General features: G+C 39.5%; 1 protein-coding gene across 5 annotated transcripts in view; it reads right to left on the bottom strand.

Moving 5' to 3' along the window:
- LOC122556422 (protocadherin-10-like) overlaps positions 1-16,488 on the bottom strand; it is a 176,962-nt gene that overhangs the window by 44,768 nt on the left and 115,706 nt on the right. Inside the window, exon 1 of one of the 5 annotated variants that reach the window (XM_043703058.1) lies at positions 11,341-14,017. The exons of the other annotated variants lie outside the window; for them this stretch is intronic. Coding sequence (XP_043558993.1) covers positions 11,341-13,776 — 2,436 coding nt within the window. The 5' untranslated portion in view covers positions 13,777-14,017. Of the gene's footprint in view, positions 1-11,340; positions 14,018-16,488 lie in introns of those variants that run through there. 5 annotated transcript variants of the gene reach the window in all.

Raw genomic sequence — 16,488 nt, forward strand, 5'->3', positions numbered from 1 at the left:
CGTCTCCAATTGTGCATCATTCCTTCAGGATTTCACTGGGCTGTCACTGTAATTTTCTGCTCAAGTTCCGGCCTCATACTTGTACTGGGGACAATTTGATATGGAGATATGATTTACAAGACAGGCGGTATTCAGTGGTAACTTGTTTTTCAACTCTGCCACCGTTTTGGAACGATTATCTGAAGTTAAAGCTGAGCTTGACTTTGCCCTACATATACTTTAGCTAATAACTAAAGACCAATGCTCCAATAGACAGCTAATTGCGAATTTAATTTTTATTCCCTTATAAAAAAGCAGCCTTTTGATTAATTAGTTGAGTCGGGTGGTGTCACTGTCAACGCCAATACTTCCTGTCTGATTTTAATTACCCATGAAAATATGATTCTGTAGGAGGTTTACTGACAGGAAACGATCTCTGCATTGTCACTATAGTCGCAATTTTCATTGGAAATTCAAGTATTTTGACCCTTTGGTGAAAAAGAAACCAATTTACTTTTTTTCCAACTTACCATGCTGCGTCTTGTGAAATGCAACTTCTTGATGGCTATACTCTCACGCACCCACTGCTCTTGGTCAACTCTGACATTGTGTTTACACGTTTAGAAGTTACTGAAAATGAAGTCTTGGCGAATTGCTGCAGTGCTTCTTGAAGATGGCCCATATTGCAACCATGATGGTGAAAAAAGAAATATAACCATAAAGTAATGGTTTCAGCTTCATTCTCCTGGGCTAATTGGCCTTCAATTGTGTCGTGCGTCTTGAGTGCTATTGTGCACAAAAAAGCAAGTGCACATTGTGCACAGCTGACTTACAGCCTCGAGGTAGTGCAAATGCTTTGTGTAGGAATAAATTGAGATTTGTAGAGCATAGAAAAACCAAGTTGACACAGTTATTATGGTTGACATTGACAAAGCAAAACCTTTGGAAACATAGGCAATGTGCTGATGTGTGAAATCTGTCAGTAAAGGAACTGAACATTGTTAGTCCCAGAATAATGTTCTGAGCAAAATGCAAAAACATGTGGTAGTAGAGGGATTGGTTTCCAAAACTACAATTAATAAACTAAGTACTACAATGATTTCAGCCAATGTAGGACATCGCCCCTCACTTCTACTGACTGCAAAATCTGAAATTATTTGCTTCTATATTCCGACCAATGTTGTTTCAGAGTCGATGGAAGACACTGTCAACTCAGCACTGGAATCAAGTTCGTTGACACATGTTTGGAATGGCTATATCGTGAACTTTAGCTAATTCAAAATGAAGCAAACAAAAAAAACAGTGAGCAAATCATGGCTGACTAATTCACTTTTGGTAGCAAAATCATCATTGTGTTGCTCTAATGTGGACAGATGGGCATGAGGGCACTTAATGGTTGGATTGCATTTAATCTGTTTTTTTTGTGGACGGGTTATATGCTGACAAATTTACGTTTTCTTGCTTAATGATCTTCTTATAATCACATTGCACCAGCTTTATCAGGTCAGCAGTATGGACATTTACTGAACATTGGTCGAAAATTATGGTCCTGGAAAAGCACAGCCGGTCAGGCAACATCTAAGGAGTAGAAAAGTTGATGTTTCTAGCATGAGCTCTTCATCAGAACCTGATGAAGAGCTCATGCTCGAAACATCGACTCTCTTGCTTCTCAGATGCTGCCTGACCGGCTGTGTTTTTCCAGCACTATACTTTTTGACTCTGATCTCTAGTATCTGCAGTCCTCTCTTCCTCCTTTTACTGAATTTGCACAGATGTAAGTAAATCATATACCATAAATACATAAACAACAAAGAGCTCATTTGTTATGTACACGAGCTAGATGAAAATCAAGCTTCGGCTGGCAAATAAGTTACAATTTCCATGCCACATTAGTGTCAAGCAATATCAGCATGCAAATACAGAAACAAGAGCCGGACATTCAGCCCTTTGAGCCTGCATTGCCATTTAATAAAACAATGGCTTATCGAACATTTTAATACTGTTTATCCTCATTAACCTCATAACCTATATTCTGTGCATATTCAAAGACTTATCAACTTTTACTTTAAATATATCTACAGAATGATATTCAGAACAATTTGAGGGAGCGTGTTCAAAAGATTCACCACTTCTGAGGAAAGATTTTCTAATCATCTCAATCCTAAATGCCACACCATAATTTTAAGTTGTGCTGTCTGTTTCCAGACTTCTCATTGGTTGTCTTATCGTTATCTACCCTGTCTACCGTTTTCATTTTTTTTTTCTGGTTTCAATAAATTCACCTGTTCTTCGTGAAAATACAGACTTGGTTCCCTAGACTCTTCAAAGTGCTGTCCTGCCATTAGTTAAACAAATCTGATGAATTCTAATTGTATTTCCTTGATGCAAACAATACATTTCCTAAAATAGGAAAATAACAACTAATATCAAGAGTCAGCAAATCAATCTCTCAAGCTTGATCTGCCATTCAATATGATCGTGACTGATCTCATATTGGCCTCAATTCCAATTTCCTACCCACTCTCCTTAACCCTTCAAAATATTACGAATTGCAAATATGTCTATCTCCTACTTAAATTTCCTGTCCTGGCATCTATCATTCTCTGGAGTACTGAATTCCACAGATTCAAGACCATTTGTGTGATGCGATTTCTCCTCATCTCTATTTTATACCTGCTATCCCTTATCTTAAAGCAATCACCTCTTATTTTAGGTTGCCTCATTCATTTAAACCCAAACATGTATTGGCCTAAACTGCTCAATTTCACTTCATAAGACAGGCGCCTCACCTTGGAATTCAATCTCGAGAATCCCCTCCAATCTGCCTCAAATAAAACAACATCTCTCCTTCATTAAGGCGCTAAAACTGTGAACAATACTCCACGTGCCGTTTCACTAATGTCCTGTAGAGTTGTAGCAACATTTTCCTATATTTATACTTACATGTTTTCACAAAAATAACGTCCTTTTATACTACCTGCAGCACTTGTAGATTAGCTTTCTTCAATTCATACAGGAGGTCTGATTATTTCTCACTGAAGTGTTCTGAATTTTCTCTCTACTTACATAATAAATTGCCTTTCTGTTCTACCCATTAAATATGGTAATCACACACGTATCCCTATAAAACACTATTTGCAAACTTTTGGTTCATTTACCTAAACTATCCATATCCATTTGCAAACCGCTCATTTTGTATTGAAACTGACTTTCACACAAAACTTGTGTCAGCTGCAAATTTGGCTGATGCAGATTCGATCTATGCAGAGAAAGTGAGGTCTGCAGATGCTGGAGATCAGAGATGGATCAGAGAGGAAGAAGTGCTAATGCCCGAAACGTCGATTCTCCTGTTCCCTAGATGCTGCCTGACCTGCTGCGCTTTTCCAGCAACACATTTCCATATTCGATCTATGCATCCAAGTTATTAATATAGATTATTAAATAGGGTTGGAAGACTGAACATTGTGGTACTCCACAGGCTAACTTTTGCCAGAAAGATAAAACGAATATTTTTTTCCCTGACTCTCTGCCTTTTGTTCATTAGCCAATCCTCTGTTTAAGTTAATACATTACCTCTAACCTGATATGATCTTACTTTGTTTCTGGTTGTCCAGGCATACTGCATCCACACGGTCCTGATTATTCAGTTTGCTTGTTACAACTTCAAAGAACCCTCATAAATTAGTCAAACACGAGTCACCCTTCATAAACTATGCCGACTATGATGAATTGTGTTTTGAATTTCCAAATGTCCCGTTGTTACGTCCTAATAACGTATTCTGACTATTACCAGGTGACCAATATTAAACAGACTGGTCTACTGTCTACTACTTACCCACTGTTTAACTCCGTCCTTTTTTTGAACAGTGGTGCTCGATTAACTTTATTCCAGTCTACTGTAATCTTTTCGACGCCCAGAATAGTTCGGAATGTTATAACCAATGGATTGTGTACTCTGCTTCCACGTCAGTTAAGGAAACCCAAATTAGAAACATTGTTTCTAGCGCAGTTTAACCAAACTCGCACAATTGAAAATAGATGTTACTACTTCTGCTCTCAAATCTTGTTTTTATTTTCCCAATAAGGGCTACAACTGTATTAGCTTCCTAAATGATAATTACAAATGCATGTTACCTTTCAGTGGCTGATTTACAAGGACACTCAATTTCCTTTACACATTTCCATTCAGTCACCATTTCAGAAATACGCTCCACATCAGGTCTTCCTCCCAAAGTGAATGACTGAAGATTTCTCCACGTTATGTCCCCCCTATCCGGGCATTGGATAGGCTTATGGTGGTTAGTGGGCTAGTGTAGGTTAGGTGGGCTTGGATCGGCGCAACATCGAGGGCCGAAGGGCCTGTACTGCGCTGTATTCTTCTATGTTCTATGTTCTATGTTCTTTTCCTCAAAACACTTATTTCTGCTCATCTTGCATCATCTTCAAATTTGGAAAGATTATAATCGGTGACTATCACCAAACTGCTAAGTTATATTGTGAATATCTGCAATCAAAATGATGTCCCTTGTCAGTTGTCAGTCAGCTAACACAAGAATGAACCGTGTATTGCATCTTGCTTATCTTTAATTTTTCTGGATACTCCTTAATCCATGTTACTTCCTATACTCTTTGTTCTAATTTAGCACACCAACGTGCAATGCGTCACCCTTCCAAAAAGCCTGTGAAAGTATAAATATTCCACATCCATCGAATCCTCGTGTATGAAGCTTGTCATACACGAATTTCCACTTGCAAATCCATGCTGACCCTGCCCGATTAGATACGTTTTATTTTTGTGTTCTGCTGTTGGTTCTCTGCATAGATCGAATCTCCATCAGCCAAATTTGCAGCTGACACAAGTTTTGTGTGAAAGTCAGTTGCAATACAAAATGAGCGGTTTGCAAATGGATATGGATAGTTTAGGTAAATGAACCAAAAGTTTGCAAATAGTGTTTTATAGGGATACGTGTGTGATTACCATATTTAATGGGTAGAACAGAAAGGCAATTTATTATGTAAGTAGAGAGAAAATTCAGAACACTTCAGTGAGAAATAATCAGACCTCCTGTATGAATTGAAGAAAGCTAATCTACAAGTGCTGCAGGTAGTATAAAAGGACGTTATTTTTGTGATATATTCTTAGCATTTTACCTACTTATGATGCAACGCTGAAGGGCCTTTCGTTCCCTGCTTCTCCGTTTGCTCCTCTTTTAAATAGCATCGTGAGATTTTCAAACTTCCAATCTGCAGCAATCATTTCAGCACGTGAAGAATTACCAATGCATGACGAATCCTGTAGCCAATCTGTGATGCAGACTATGAAATCATCAGAACTTTTCAACTTTTAACCCTATTAATTTCTCCACTTCAGCGTCCTTACGAATTCTTTCAACTCTATATTCTTCCTAGATCTGGGAGGTTATTTGTATCTTCCTTAATAAATGCATACAGAATGGATCTATTACGTTCACAGCTCAAAGTCTTGATTTGCTCGCTTGCTCCGTACAGCAGGCCAGGAACAGTGCCAGTCCCCTCGGTCAGCATGTGCGCAAGAAGTGTTTGCAGCTACAGCTTCTGCAAGCTTGCGTTTCAGAGCTAGAACGGTGGCTGCGAACACTGGAACATCTGCGCAGTAGAGGGAATCATGGATAGCGTATAGAAAGGCGGTCACACAGCAGGCTCAGACGATGCAGGCAGGAAGGGAATTGGTAACTACCAGACAAGAGAGATAGACAGACAGTGCAGGAATCTCCTGTGGCCATTCCCCTGCAAAACACATTGTTATGGATTGGGCCAGACCACTCAATGCATTCTTAAGCAACAGCTCTAGACCTAATTTTGCAATTTGCTTCAGTAAGTGTACAGTGAACATTATCTGGAATAAGATAGCTAGGTTGACTACTTGATTTTAAAACAGACAAAAATCTATTCACAAAATTACATAATAAAACGCAAAGAACAGAATAAAGAACCCCTACAGAACTCAACCTATCCAGCTAGACTTAAGTATGCTCTAAATTCACACAACAGTCCCAACAAACAACCTCCTTTGTAAAAAAAAAACAGTATAAATGGAACAAATGCTTACAGGTTGAAGTTGAACGGCGGTAACGAGAGAGAAAGCTCCCTGTTGAACTTCCCAATTCAAGACTGAACTAAAACCTGCTCAGCTCAGCTCAGCTAAAGAGTTGACCTTTCCCCTTTCATTATACAGGTCACTTCTAAAGCATGATCACTTTAGCCTGAAGTCTCATCTGTTTACATATAAACAAAAGGTCTCTCAAAATCTTTTCAAGCTATGAAGCAAACCAGACTGATCGGAGTCTGGACCAGTTTATTGTCCCTCTGAAAAAAAAACAAGGACAGAATCTCCTCGTGCCAAGGAACAGCTTTTAGAAACAAAATATGAGCTTTGTGACATGGCTGAAGGGTGACCAAGGATGGGAACTGAATGTCGCAGCGTATTCAGTATTTAGGAAGGACAGACAAAAAGGAAAAGGTGGTGGGAAGGAAATTAATACAATAGTGAGAAAGGATATTAGGTCTGACAATGTGTCAGCTGTAAGAATAGAGTTGAGAAATACCAAGGTGCAAAAAACATTAGTTGGTCTCATATATATACTCCGAACTGCAGAGGTGATGTTGGGATTGGCATTAAACGGGAAGTCAGAGATGTTTTGATAAGAGGAATATCGGTGATCATGGGTGATTTTAATTGCACACACATTGGACAATTCAATTTAGCTACAATATCGTAGATATGGAATTTCTGGAGTGTATATGGAATGGTTTTCTTGAACAATATGTGAAGGAACCAACTACAAACCAGGCCAACTTAGACTGGGCACTGTGTGATGAGAATGGAACCATCGCAAATCTGGCAGTGCCAGATACCTTGACGATGAGTGACCATAATTGATAGAACCTTTTATCAATCCATGGCTTGAAAAGGCATTTAGGGATAGTATCTGATCTAAGGAAGAAACATACAGATTGGCCAAGGAAATTAATAGGTCTGAGAATTCATAATAGGCGCAGTTTAGAATTCAGCAAAGATAATGACCAAGGGATTGATTGAGAAGAGGGAAATATTATACAAAAGTAAGTTTGCAGGGAACAGAATGAATGACACTAAGTGTCAGAAAGGTGAAGACAAATGTAGGTGCTCGACAGACAGAAACGAAGGAATGCATAATAGGGGACAAAGAAATGTCTGACAACTGAATACATACTTTGAGTTTTGTTTTCACAAAATAGGACAAAATTAGATACCAGAATTCTTGGAGAATGCAAGATTTAGTGAGGGAGTGAACCGAGGGCGATCAATATTCGTAGAGAAATGGTGCTGGGAAGCTTGAGAGGACTGAAAGCAGATAATCCCCAGGGCTTGATAATCGACACCACAGAGTATTTAAGGAAGTGGATCTAGAAATAGTGGATGCATTTTTGGTCATCTCCCGGGATTCTATAAACTCTGGAACAGATTGGAGGGTAGCTTATATCCTAAGGGAAGTTGAGAGAAACCAGGTAATTATAGACCAGTAAGCACAACAAAGGTAATGGGGAAACTTTTTGAATCCATTATCAAGAACTTTATAATGGAGCACTTAGAAAGCAGTGGCAGAATCAGCCCGTTTCAGCATGGATTTATGAAGGCGAAATCATGCTGATGTTATTAGTAGAGTTGACAACGGGGGAGTTAGTTGATGTAGTATATTTGGACTTTGAGAAAGTGTTAAATGCCCCGCATAAGAAATTCTTGTGTAAGATTAAAGCACATGGGATTGGGAAAGTGTATTGAGATGAAGAGAAAACTGGTTGGCAGAGAGGAAACAACGATTTGGAATTAATGAGTATTTTTCAAATTGGCAGTAATAAATCATGGGGTGCCACAGGGATCGGTCCTGGGACACCAACTATTCACAACATATATTAATCATTTGCATGAGCGCAACAAAATGTAATATCTCAACGGTTGCGGATGATACCGTGAGAGGGTGAATTGTGACGAGGATGCAGAGATTCTTCGGCATGATATGGACATCGAGGTGAGTGGGCAAATCAATGGCAGATGTAGTATAATTCATTTTGGAAGCAAAAACAAGAAGGCAAATTACTTAATGAATGGCTGCAAATTGGCAGAGTTGAGTGTGCAGCGGGATCTGGGTGTCCTTCTGCACCAGTCACTGAAGGTAGGCATGCAGGCGCAGCAGGTGGTAAATAAGGCAAATGGCATGTTGCCCTCATTGCGAGAGGTTTTGAGCACAGGAGTAGGAATATGTTGTTACTGTTATACAGGACCATGGTGAGGCCATCCCTAGAATAGTGTGTGCAGTTTTGGTCTCGTTTTCTGAGGAAGGATATTCTTGCTTTCTAGAGTGTGCAGTCAAGTTTTACCAGGCTGATTCCAGGGACGGTGGGACTGATGTATGAGGAGAGTTCAGGTGAATGTGGGGTATCGCATAGAGACTTATAAATTTTGAACAGGATTAGACAGCATAGATGCAGGGAGGATGTTCGCAATGGTGGGGGTGTCCATTGCTTTCGCTGGAGTTCAGGTGAATGTGGGGTATCGCATAGAGACTTATAAATTTTCAACAAGATTAGACAGCATAGATGCAGGGAGGATGTTCGCAATGGTGGGGGTGTCCAGAACCATGGGTCATAGTCTAAGAATTCGGAATGGACCATTAATGACAGAGATGCGGAGACATTTCTTCACCCAAAGAGTGGAAAGAATGTGGAATTAATTACCACAGGGAGTAATTGATGCCATAACATTGAATGTATTCAAGAGATGGCGCGATATAGCACTTGGAGTGACTGGGATCAAAGGCTATGGGGAGAAAGCATGATCACGATGAATGGTCGAGCTGGCTTGAAAGGCCGATTAGCCTCCTCCTTCTCCTATCTTCAACGTTTCTAAGTAGCAATTTCTCTACTTCCCCATTGCAAACTTTCTTGATTATGTTTTAATCAATTTAGAGTTAACTTACGCATTTTGTCACTTACCTCTACAAATTTCTGTAATCTGTTTCATATGTATCACCATTGAATATGTTTTCTATTCTCTCTCTTTTTAAAAAAACTCGTGTTGCTCCTTGGTTCTATTCTAAAACATTCTCGATCTTCAAACTTTTCCAATTTATTTCCACTTCATATGCCTTTTATTTTAAACATAGATATATCTCAATTCTCTTTCTTAGCCGAACTGCCTTAGCCTTGGTACCTTGAAGTATTAGAAGGTAGAACAGTACAGCACGGTACATTTGGCCCTCAATGCTGTGCCAAACTTTCATCCTACTCTAAGATCAAACTAACCTGCATATCCTTCATTTTACATTCATCCATGTGGCTATCCAAAAGTCGCTGAAATGTCCCAAATGTATCTGACTTTACTACCACTGCTGGCAGTGGGAATTCCACGCACCCAGCATTCACCAGCACAGTGTAAAGAACCTACTTTTGACACCTCACCTAAAGCTTCCTTCAATCTCCTTAAAATTATGCCCATGATAGCCATTTCTGCCTTGGGAAAACGTCTCTCGTATCCACTCTCTCTATCCCTCTCCTCATCTTGTACACCTCTGTCAAGTCACCTCTCATCCTTCATTGGTCCAATGAGAAAAGCCCTAACTCTCTCAATCTTTCTTTAGAAGACATGGCCTCGAGTGCAGGCAACATTCCAATAAATCTCCTCTGCATCCTCTCTAAATCTTCCACATCTTTCTTAGAATGAGCCAATCAGGACTGAATACAATATTCCAAGTGAGATCGATCCAGGGCCCCAGTGTTCAAAATCCATATAAATGATGAAAATATGGCAAACACTTCTAGATCAGCAAATATTGCAAAAATGTTGAAAATATGACATGAAGTGCGCAGTCAAATGTAGGGAATGATTAAAAAAGAGGCTAAACTTGGATGTAGATTCACTGAATGACAGCAAAAATCACTGCAAATTAAATATCAAAACGATAAGCACAAGCCTATCATCTTTGAAGGAGCAATGAACGTGTAGTGCATTTCTTAACTCTGTAATATTAGGAAGTATGAATAACTGGAAACTGGCATGTAGGTGCAGCAACAAAATCGGAATTTCAATATTTTTGATTTGATCGCAAGATGACTTCAGTAGAGATGCAAAGACTTCCTTCGATTGTTCAGGACGTTAGTGTAACTGTATTTGGAGTACTGTGTTTTGTTTTTGCTGCTTTGCCAAAGGAATAACAGACTGACCATTACTCCAGTGCAGCAGAGGAATTGAAAAACAACCTTAAAGTAGAGGTTGAGGAAATGGGGCGTGAATATTCTGGAGTTTAGAAGAATGGCAGACGATTTCAAACAAACATATTAAATTCTTAAAGTGGTATACAGAGTAAGTACAGAAAGTTTGCTCCCACAGGCAGTGGAATCTTGTACAAGAAACCTAATTTCAGAATTAAAGTTGAGTTATTAGGTTTGGATGGACATGACTTGCATAACTCTGTCAGTGGTTGCTTGCACTAAAATGTTGAAGATGTTTAGTCAATGAGTAAGTTGAAGACAGAGATTGATTGAGTTCGAGTTACGACATCAAGGAAGCAAGGTATAGTTTATTAATTTGACATTGTCATCAATGATGATGGCGTAAAATTCTGGAACAATCACGAGGCCCAGGATAGCCGACTCCTGCTAATTTGATCTTGTGATTAAGCATTCCACTACCTGACAGAAGGAGTTTTTCTCTGCCACCATCTCTTTGAACTTATAAATTCCCCTTTCACAATTCTATTTTTGAAGCCATAGTTCTTGTTTTACACACCATTGTTCCTTATCTTGTATGATTATTGATTCCTTTTTTGTGCTTTTAATGTAATGTTAATACGATTGCTTGTCCTATAAACAGGAATGTCATCATAACATGTTGAAAATGGATTTGTTGGAATTTCAAATAATTAATCATCATGATTGGTCTTGTTTTTCCTTCCCCGGGTCATTAACCCTTTCCTGATTGATAAAGTTGCTAAGTAATCACTAACAGCTTAATGTCAGGAAAGGCTATATGCCTAATGAAACTGACCACTAAGGGAATTATACCAGTTGTCGCTAATAATTCAAAACCTTCAATTCTTTGCAATGACTCCCATTTCAATAATTGTACTTCTTGGTGTTGCTAGCTACTACATACGTGTTAAAACAATTCCATTTAGTAACAATTTCTAAGTGTAACAGAGATCACTTCAAGGCTTGCCATCACATTTTTCAAGAAATTATAGTTTAAGTAGTTAGAAGTTTTGCCACGTTTATGTTCTAACTTCTGTTCGTTTGCTTTTTTCCCCCCTAAAATGCCCAAGATGTATTAAAGAAAGCATCTCTTACCTCGCAATCCATGTCTTTGTTTATTGAGATTAATGCATTTTCATGTTTTGTGGCGACACATGTCCCAGTCTTCACATCAAACATTGATGGAGCCGAATCGTGTAACTTTAGAAACAGCAAATCATTCATAACGGGATCATAGCGAAATTGTTGTGGAAGACTCTCGTTTTCATACGCTTGCGTATACTTGGGTGGTATCTGCAGATTTACGCTTGCCTTTTGAATTCCGTGGAGAGAATTTCCCCGGGAGAAGCAGCAAAAATCATTGGTGACTTCATTTCTACCACTGCACACCTTAATACCCAGAAAAATAATAGCCAAGAGTAAAATAAATGAGGTTGTGCCAAATAAAATCATCAGGTAAAATTTCAAATCGGATTTCCATGGTCCAGTGATCCCCAACATTCCCGTGGTTGGTATAGTTGCTGTTTTATCGTCCTGTACATATAGATTGATAGTAAGTGTCAATGAAAGGGATGGCGTTCCATTGTCCCTCACCAGAATTATAACTTTTGGGCGGAGTGAATCTTTGCTTGTAAATTGGCGAATGGTCCATATTTCTCCTGTTTCCTGAGCCACTGTGAAGAGGGTTTCGTCATTGGACAGATGAAGTTGGTAAGAAAGTTTGGCATTCATACCAGAATCGGCGTCCGTAGCTGTAATTTTTGTGACTAAGTAACCGGGTTCAGCGGTTCTCGGTATTGTTTCCTCGATTTCAGATCCTTTCGCCGGCAAAGGCGACACAATCACAGGGGCATTGTCATTCTGATCCACGACGATCACATTGACAGTTACGTTACTGCTGAGTGGAGGAGACCCAGCATCCGTCACTTTCACGTGGACTTCAAAACCTGTTATTTGTTCAAAATCAAATGATTGTTGAGCGAAGATTACGCCGTTGACAGAGTTTATCGAAATGTACGTAGATACAGGCAAATTGTCTATTAGGCTATTCAAAATCGAAAATGAAAGTTTTGCATTTTGATTGGAATCTGGATCAATGGCTGATACAGAACCAATTGAAGCTCCAATTACATTGTTTTCTATTATATGCATGGCGAAGGAAGGCTGCGTAAAACGTGGTGCATTGTCATTTATATCTGAAACTTGAACTTGTATTCTTTTACTCGTCGAAAGTGGAGGGGATCCAGCATCCTTACACATAATTGTAATGTTGTATTTTGATACCTTTTCGCGATCTATAACTCCGTGCGTGACTAATGTATAGTAATTTTTTGAAGAGTTTATGAGCCTAAACGGGATACCTCCAGCAATTCTGCAGGAAACCTCTGCTGTATTTTGAGAGTCTCTATCGGTAATTCTAAAAACAGACACGGCAGTGTCCGGTGAAACATTTTCTGGAATCGTGCTCAACGTGGTTCTCATTATTATCTCAGGGGAATTATCGTTGACATCAGTAACCATTACCAAAACGTTGCAATATACTGCGAGTGAATATGGCCCCCTGTCTTTAGCTTGTACTGAAATATGGTAACGATCTGATTCTTCAAAGTCCAGGAATCCAGTCAGCCTAATTTCACCGGTAGTCGCATCTAAGCTAAAGGCCTCGCGTACTTTATCAGGAGTGTGATCACTGAAAGAGTACATTACATCGCCGTTCAGGCCTTCGTCTGCATCAACGGCAGTTACTTTCACAATCAAAGTATTTTTAGGTGTATTTTCTGCAATTGTAACGTGATAGATACTTTGTTCGCAAACGGGAGCGTTGTCATTCGCATCAACTACATTAATTTTAATTTGCGTGGTTCCGAATTTCTTCGGATTCCCTCCATCAGACGCCGTTAGCGTTAGTTCAAGATTCGGTTCCTGTTCTCGGTCTAAATTTCTCTGCAGCTCCAGTTCTGGGATGCCAGGTTGCCTGCCGTCTGGTTGTGATTTTAATGTGAAATGCTGGTTAGGGCTCAGGTGATAGGAGCGAACACTGTTGGTTCCAGTGTCGGGATCAATCGCACCCTGGAGTGGAAAGACCGTTCCAAGCGGCGTCAATTCAGATATTTCCAGGCTAACTTCCTTTCTCTGGAAAACTGGCGCGTTATCATTTATGTCGATAATGTCCACTTCAATACGATAAATTTTAAGCGGATTCTCGATCGCCGCCTCTAACATTAAAACGCAACTGAGGCCTTGTTCACAAAGCTGCTCTCTGTCTATTTTTTCCTTTATAAGCAAAGCTCCAGTTTTTAAATTTACGGTTAAATATTGTCTTTCATTTTCAGACGCAACCCGAAACATGCGCTCGGACAGTTTATTAATATTTAAGCCGAGGTCTTCAGCAATATTCCCAACAAAGGCACCAACCCCTAACTCTTCGGGAATTGAGTAGCGAATGTTTCCATGTACAGACTCGGAGAGATACATAAGAATGAAGGAATGAACGAGCCATTGCGATTCTCGGTAATTTAGCAAAAATACCATTCTGGTTGAAATAATTGTAGGTAACTGGTTCTCAGATTAATTCTACGCTCCTTATTTAAAGCAGGAGAATATACTTGCTTATTACCTTGGATTTGCAAATTTCAGAAAAAGCTGCGTTTTTCTTCAAGCGCCGGCAGTACCTTTTCAAAGTAGCTAGGCCTTTTTTGTACAAATCCCGCAGATTGCCTCCCATGTATAGTCAGATATGAATCGAGCGCGTGGAGTAATGGATGTTCTTCGTTTCTTCGATACTGCACAGTGTTTGGTGTTGGGGGAGTGCTGCTGGATCCTCAGCCAGATTTACTCACCTCATTGGTTGACAGCGACACAAAGAGACTCCGTCAATAATAACAGCTCGTACTCTTAAAGCAAGAGTGCCTCTGCAGTGAAAAGAAGAACTGTTTGGTGCATTTATTGTTGTGCAACTTTAATTGGCATCACTGGCAATACTTTTTTTTTCTTCAAATTGCGATCGCATTGACCTTTACTCTAATTGGCCCAATTCCTTCCATATCTGAACCTCATTGAATTGGTTAAGACAGTTTATAATTAGTTGGGTTTGTCAACAAAAATATAATCTCACATTGCTCTGTCAGATTGCACGCCTGACTTTTTGAAACAATCTAACTATTCTCTACTATATGTCTGTCTATATTTGTATTATTGTTAATGTAATATGTGCCTCAGCCTTGGAATCCTGTTGCTTTGTCAAATTTAAATGAAGTCAAAGAGTCTCTAAAAGAATGCAACCTGTGAGAAAGAATATGTTCACACTTGCAGTGACTGTCCTTTCAGACTTGAGGAGGAAAAAAAGATGCACCAAGTATTTGCAGCAAGGTTGCATAGTCTTTATGTGAATGATTATTGGTATCTGAATTGTGACACATTGTGAAATAATTTCATTCAAACTGAATATTCGACATACGTAATTTACATATACGAAGTTACAGTATAATCGCAATGACACAAAACCTGTAATCCAGAAGCCTAGATTGTTGCTGTTTGCACGCAGTTTCAATTGTCTCCAGAAACACTGGAGGAATTTAAGTTCAATTAATTCATCTGGATAATTAAGTTAGCTTTGATAATTGTGACCAACGTAACGATTGTCACTTACCTAAAAAGAAATCTGAGTTAAGGATGTCTTAGGGCATGATATCTATCATTTCTTCCTGACCTGTCATTTGGTCCACAGCAATGTGGATTCCATTAAATTCAAGTGAAATTATTGAACTGCATTAAGTTATTGTCTTAATACCATCGCTGACATTCTGTGATAAAATAAATAAAAATAATTCTGTGCATTAACATATTGCAGAATCACTTAATGCACAATAAAATAATTCAGAAAGCGGAACAGCTGGATTCTGATCACAGTTTCAGAGGAATCTTTAAATCAGGAAATGGATACTTGAGTGGATTGCATATAGTTACCTGTGAGTTTTGAGAAGATTTGTAGCTCAGGTTGAGGTTCAGGAGGTAGGGTTACTCACTGAGCTGGACGTTTCATTTTCAGACGTTTCATCACTATACTAGGTAACATATTCAGTGAACCTTCGGACAAAGCACTGCTTATTATTCATGCTTTCTATTTATATGTTTGGGTTTCTTTGGGTTGGTGATGTAATTTCCTGTTGTGATGTCATTTCCTATGGAAATGACATTTCCTATTCTTTTTCTCAGGGTTGTGGTAAATGGGGTCCAAGCCAAGTGTTTGTTGGTAGAGTTTTGTTTGGAATGCCATACTTCTAGGAATTCTCATGAGTATCTCGATCTGGCTTGTCCTTGGATGGATGTGTTGTCTCAGTTGAAGTGGTGTCCTTCCTTACCTGTGTGTAAGAGTACTAGTGAGAGAGGGTCATATTGTTTTGTGTCTAGTTGATGTTCATGTATCCTGGTGGCTAGTTTTCTGCCTGTTTGTCCAATGTAGTGTTTGTTACAGTTCTTGCATGGTATTTTGTAAATGACATTAGTTTTGCTTGTTGTCTGTATGGGGTCTTTCAAGTTCATTAGCTGCTGTTTTAGTGTGTTGGTGGGTTTGTGGGCTACCATGATGCCAAGGTGTCTGAGTACTCTGGCAGTCAGTTCCGAGATGTCTTTGATGTAGGAGAGAGTGGCTAGGGTTTCTAGATATGTTTTGTCTGCTTGTTTGGGTTTGCTGCTGAGAAATCGGCGAATTGTGTTCATTGGGTCCCCATTCTGTACCTTCCCCTATTGGTAGAGGCTGTAGAAAAGCATTGCCAGGGTGAGATGGATCTTTGAACATACTGGCGGCCTTTCCTTTACAGCGGGCCTGGTAGATAGATTCTATAGATGGGAGGCTGGCATTTGTAACCGTCTGGGCTGAGTTCACTACTCTCTGGAACCATTTCAGGTCTTGAATAGTACAGTTGCCATACCAGGTAGTGATACATCCAGACAGAATGCTCTCGATGGCGCACCTATAAAAATTGGCAAGAGTATTCACCGTCATGCCAAATTTTCTCAGCTGCATGAGAAAGAAGAGACATTGTTGGGCGTTTGTAAGCAGTGTATCCACATCAAGAGTGCAAGAAAGCTTTTTGTTAATGACTGCTCCAAGGAGTTTGACAGTCTCCATCGTTCCACCTCTGTGCTGTTAGTGTGTAGGGGGGCATGGGTAATATCCCATGGAAAGTCAATAATGAGTTCCTTGGTTTTGCCAGCATTGAGAGCTAGGTTGTACTCAGTGCA

This window comes from Chiloscyllium plagiosum, chromosome 14 (assembly GCF_004010195.1).
Source record: "Chiloscyllium plagiosum isolate BGI_BamShark_2017 chromosome 14, ASM401019v2, whole genome shotgun sequence".
Classification (NCBI taxonomy): domain Eukaryota; kingdom Metazoa; phylum Chordata; class Chondrichthyes; order Orectolobiformes; family Hemiscylliidae; genus Chiloscyllium; species Chiloscyllium plagiosum.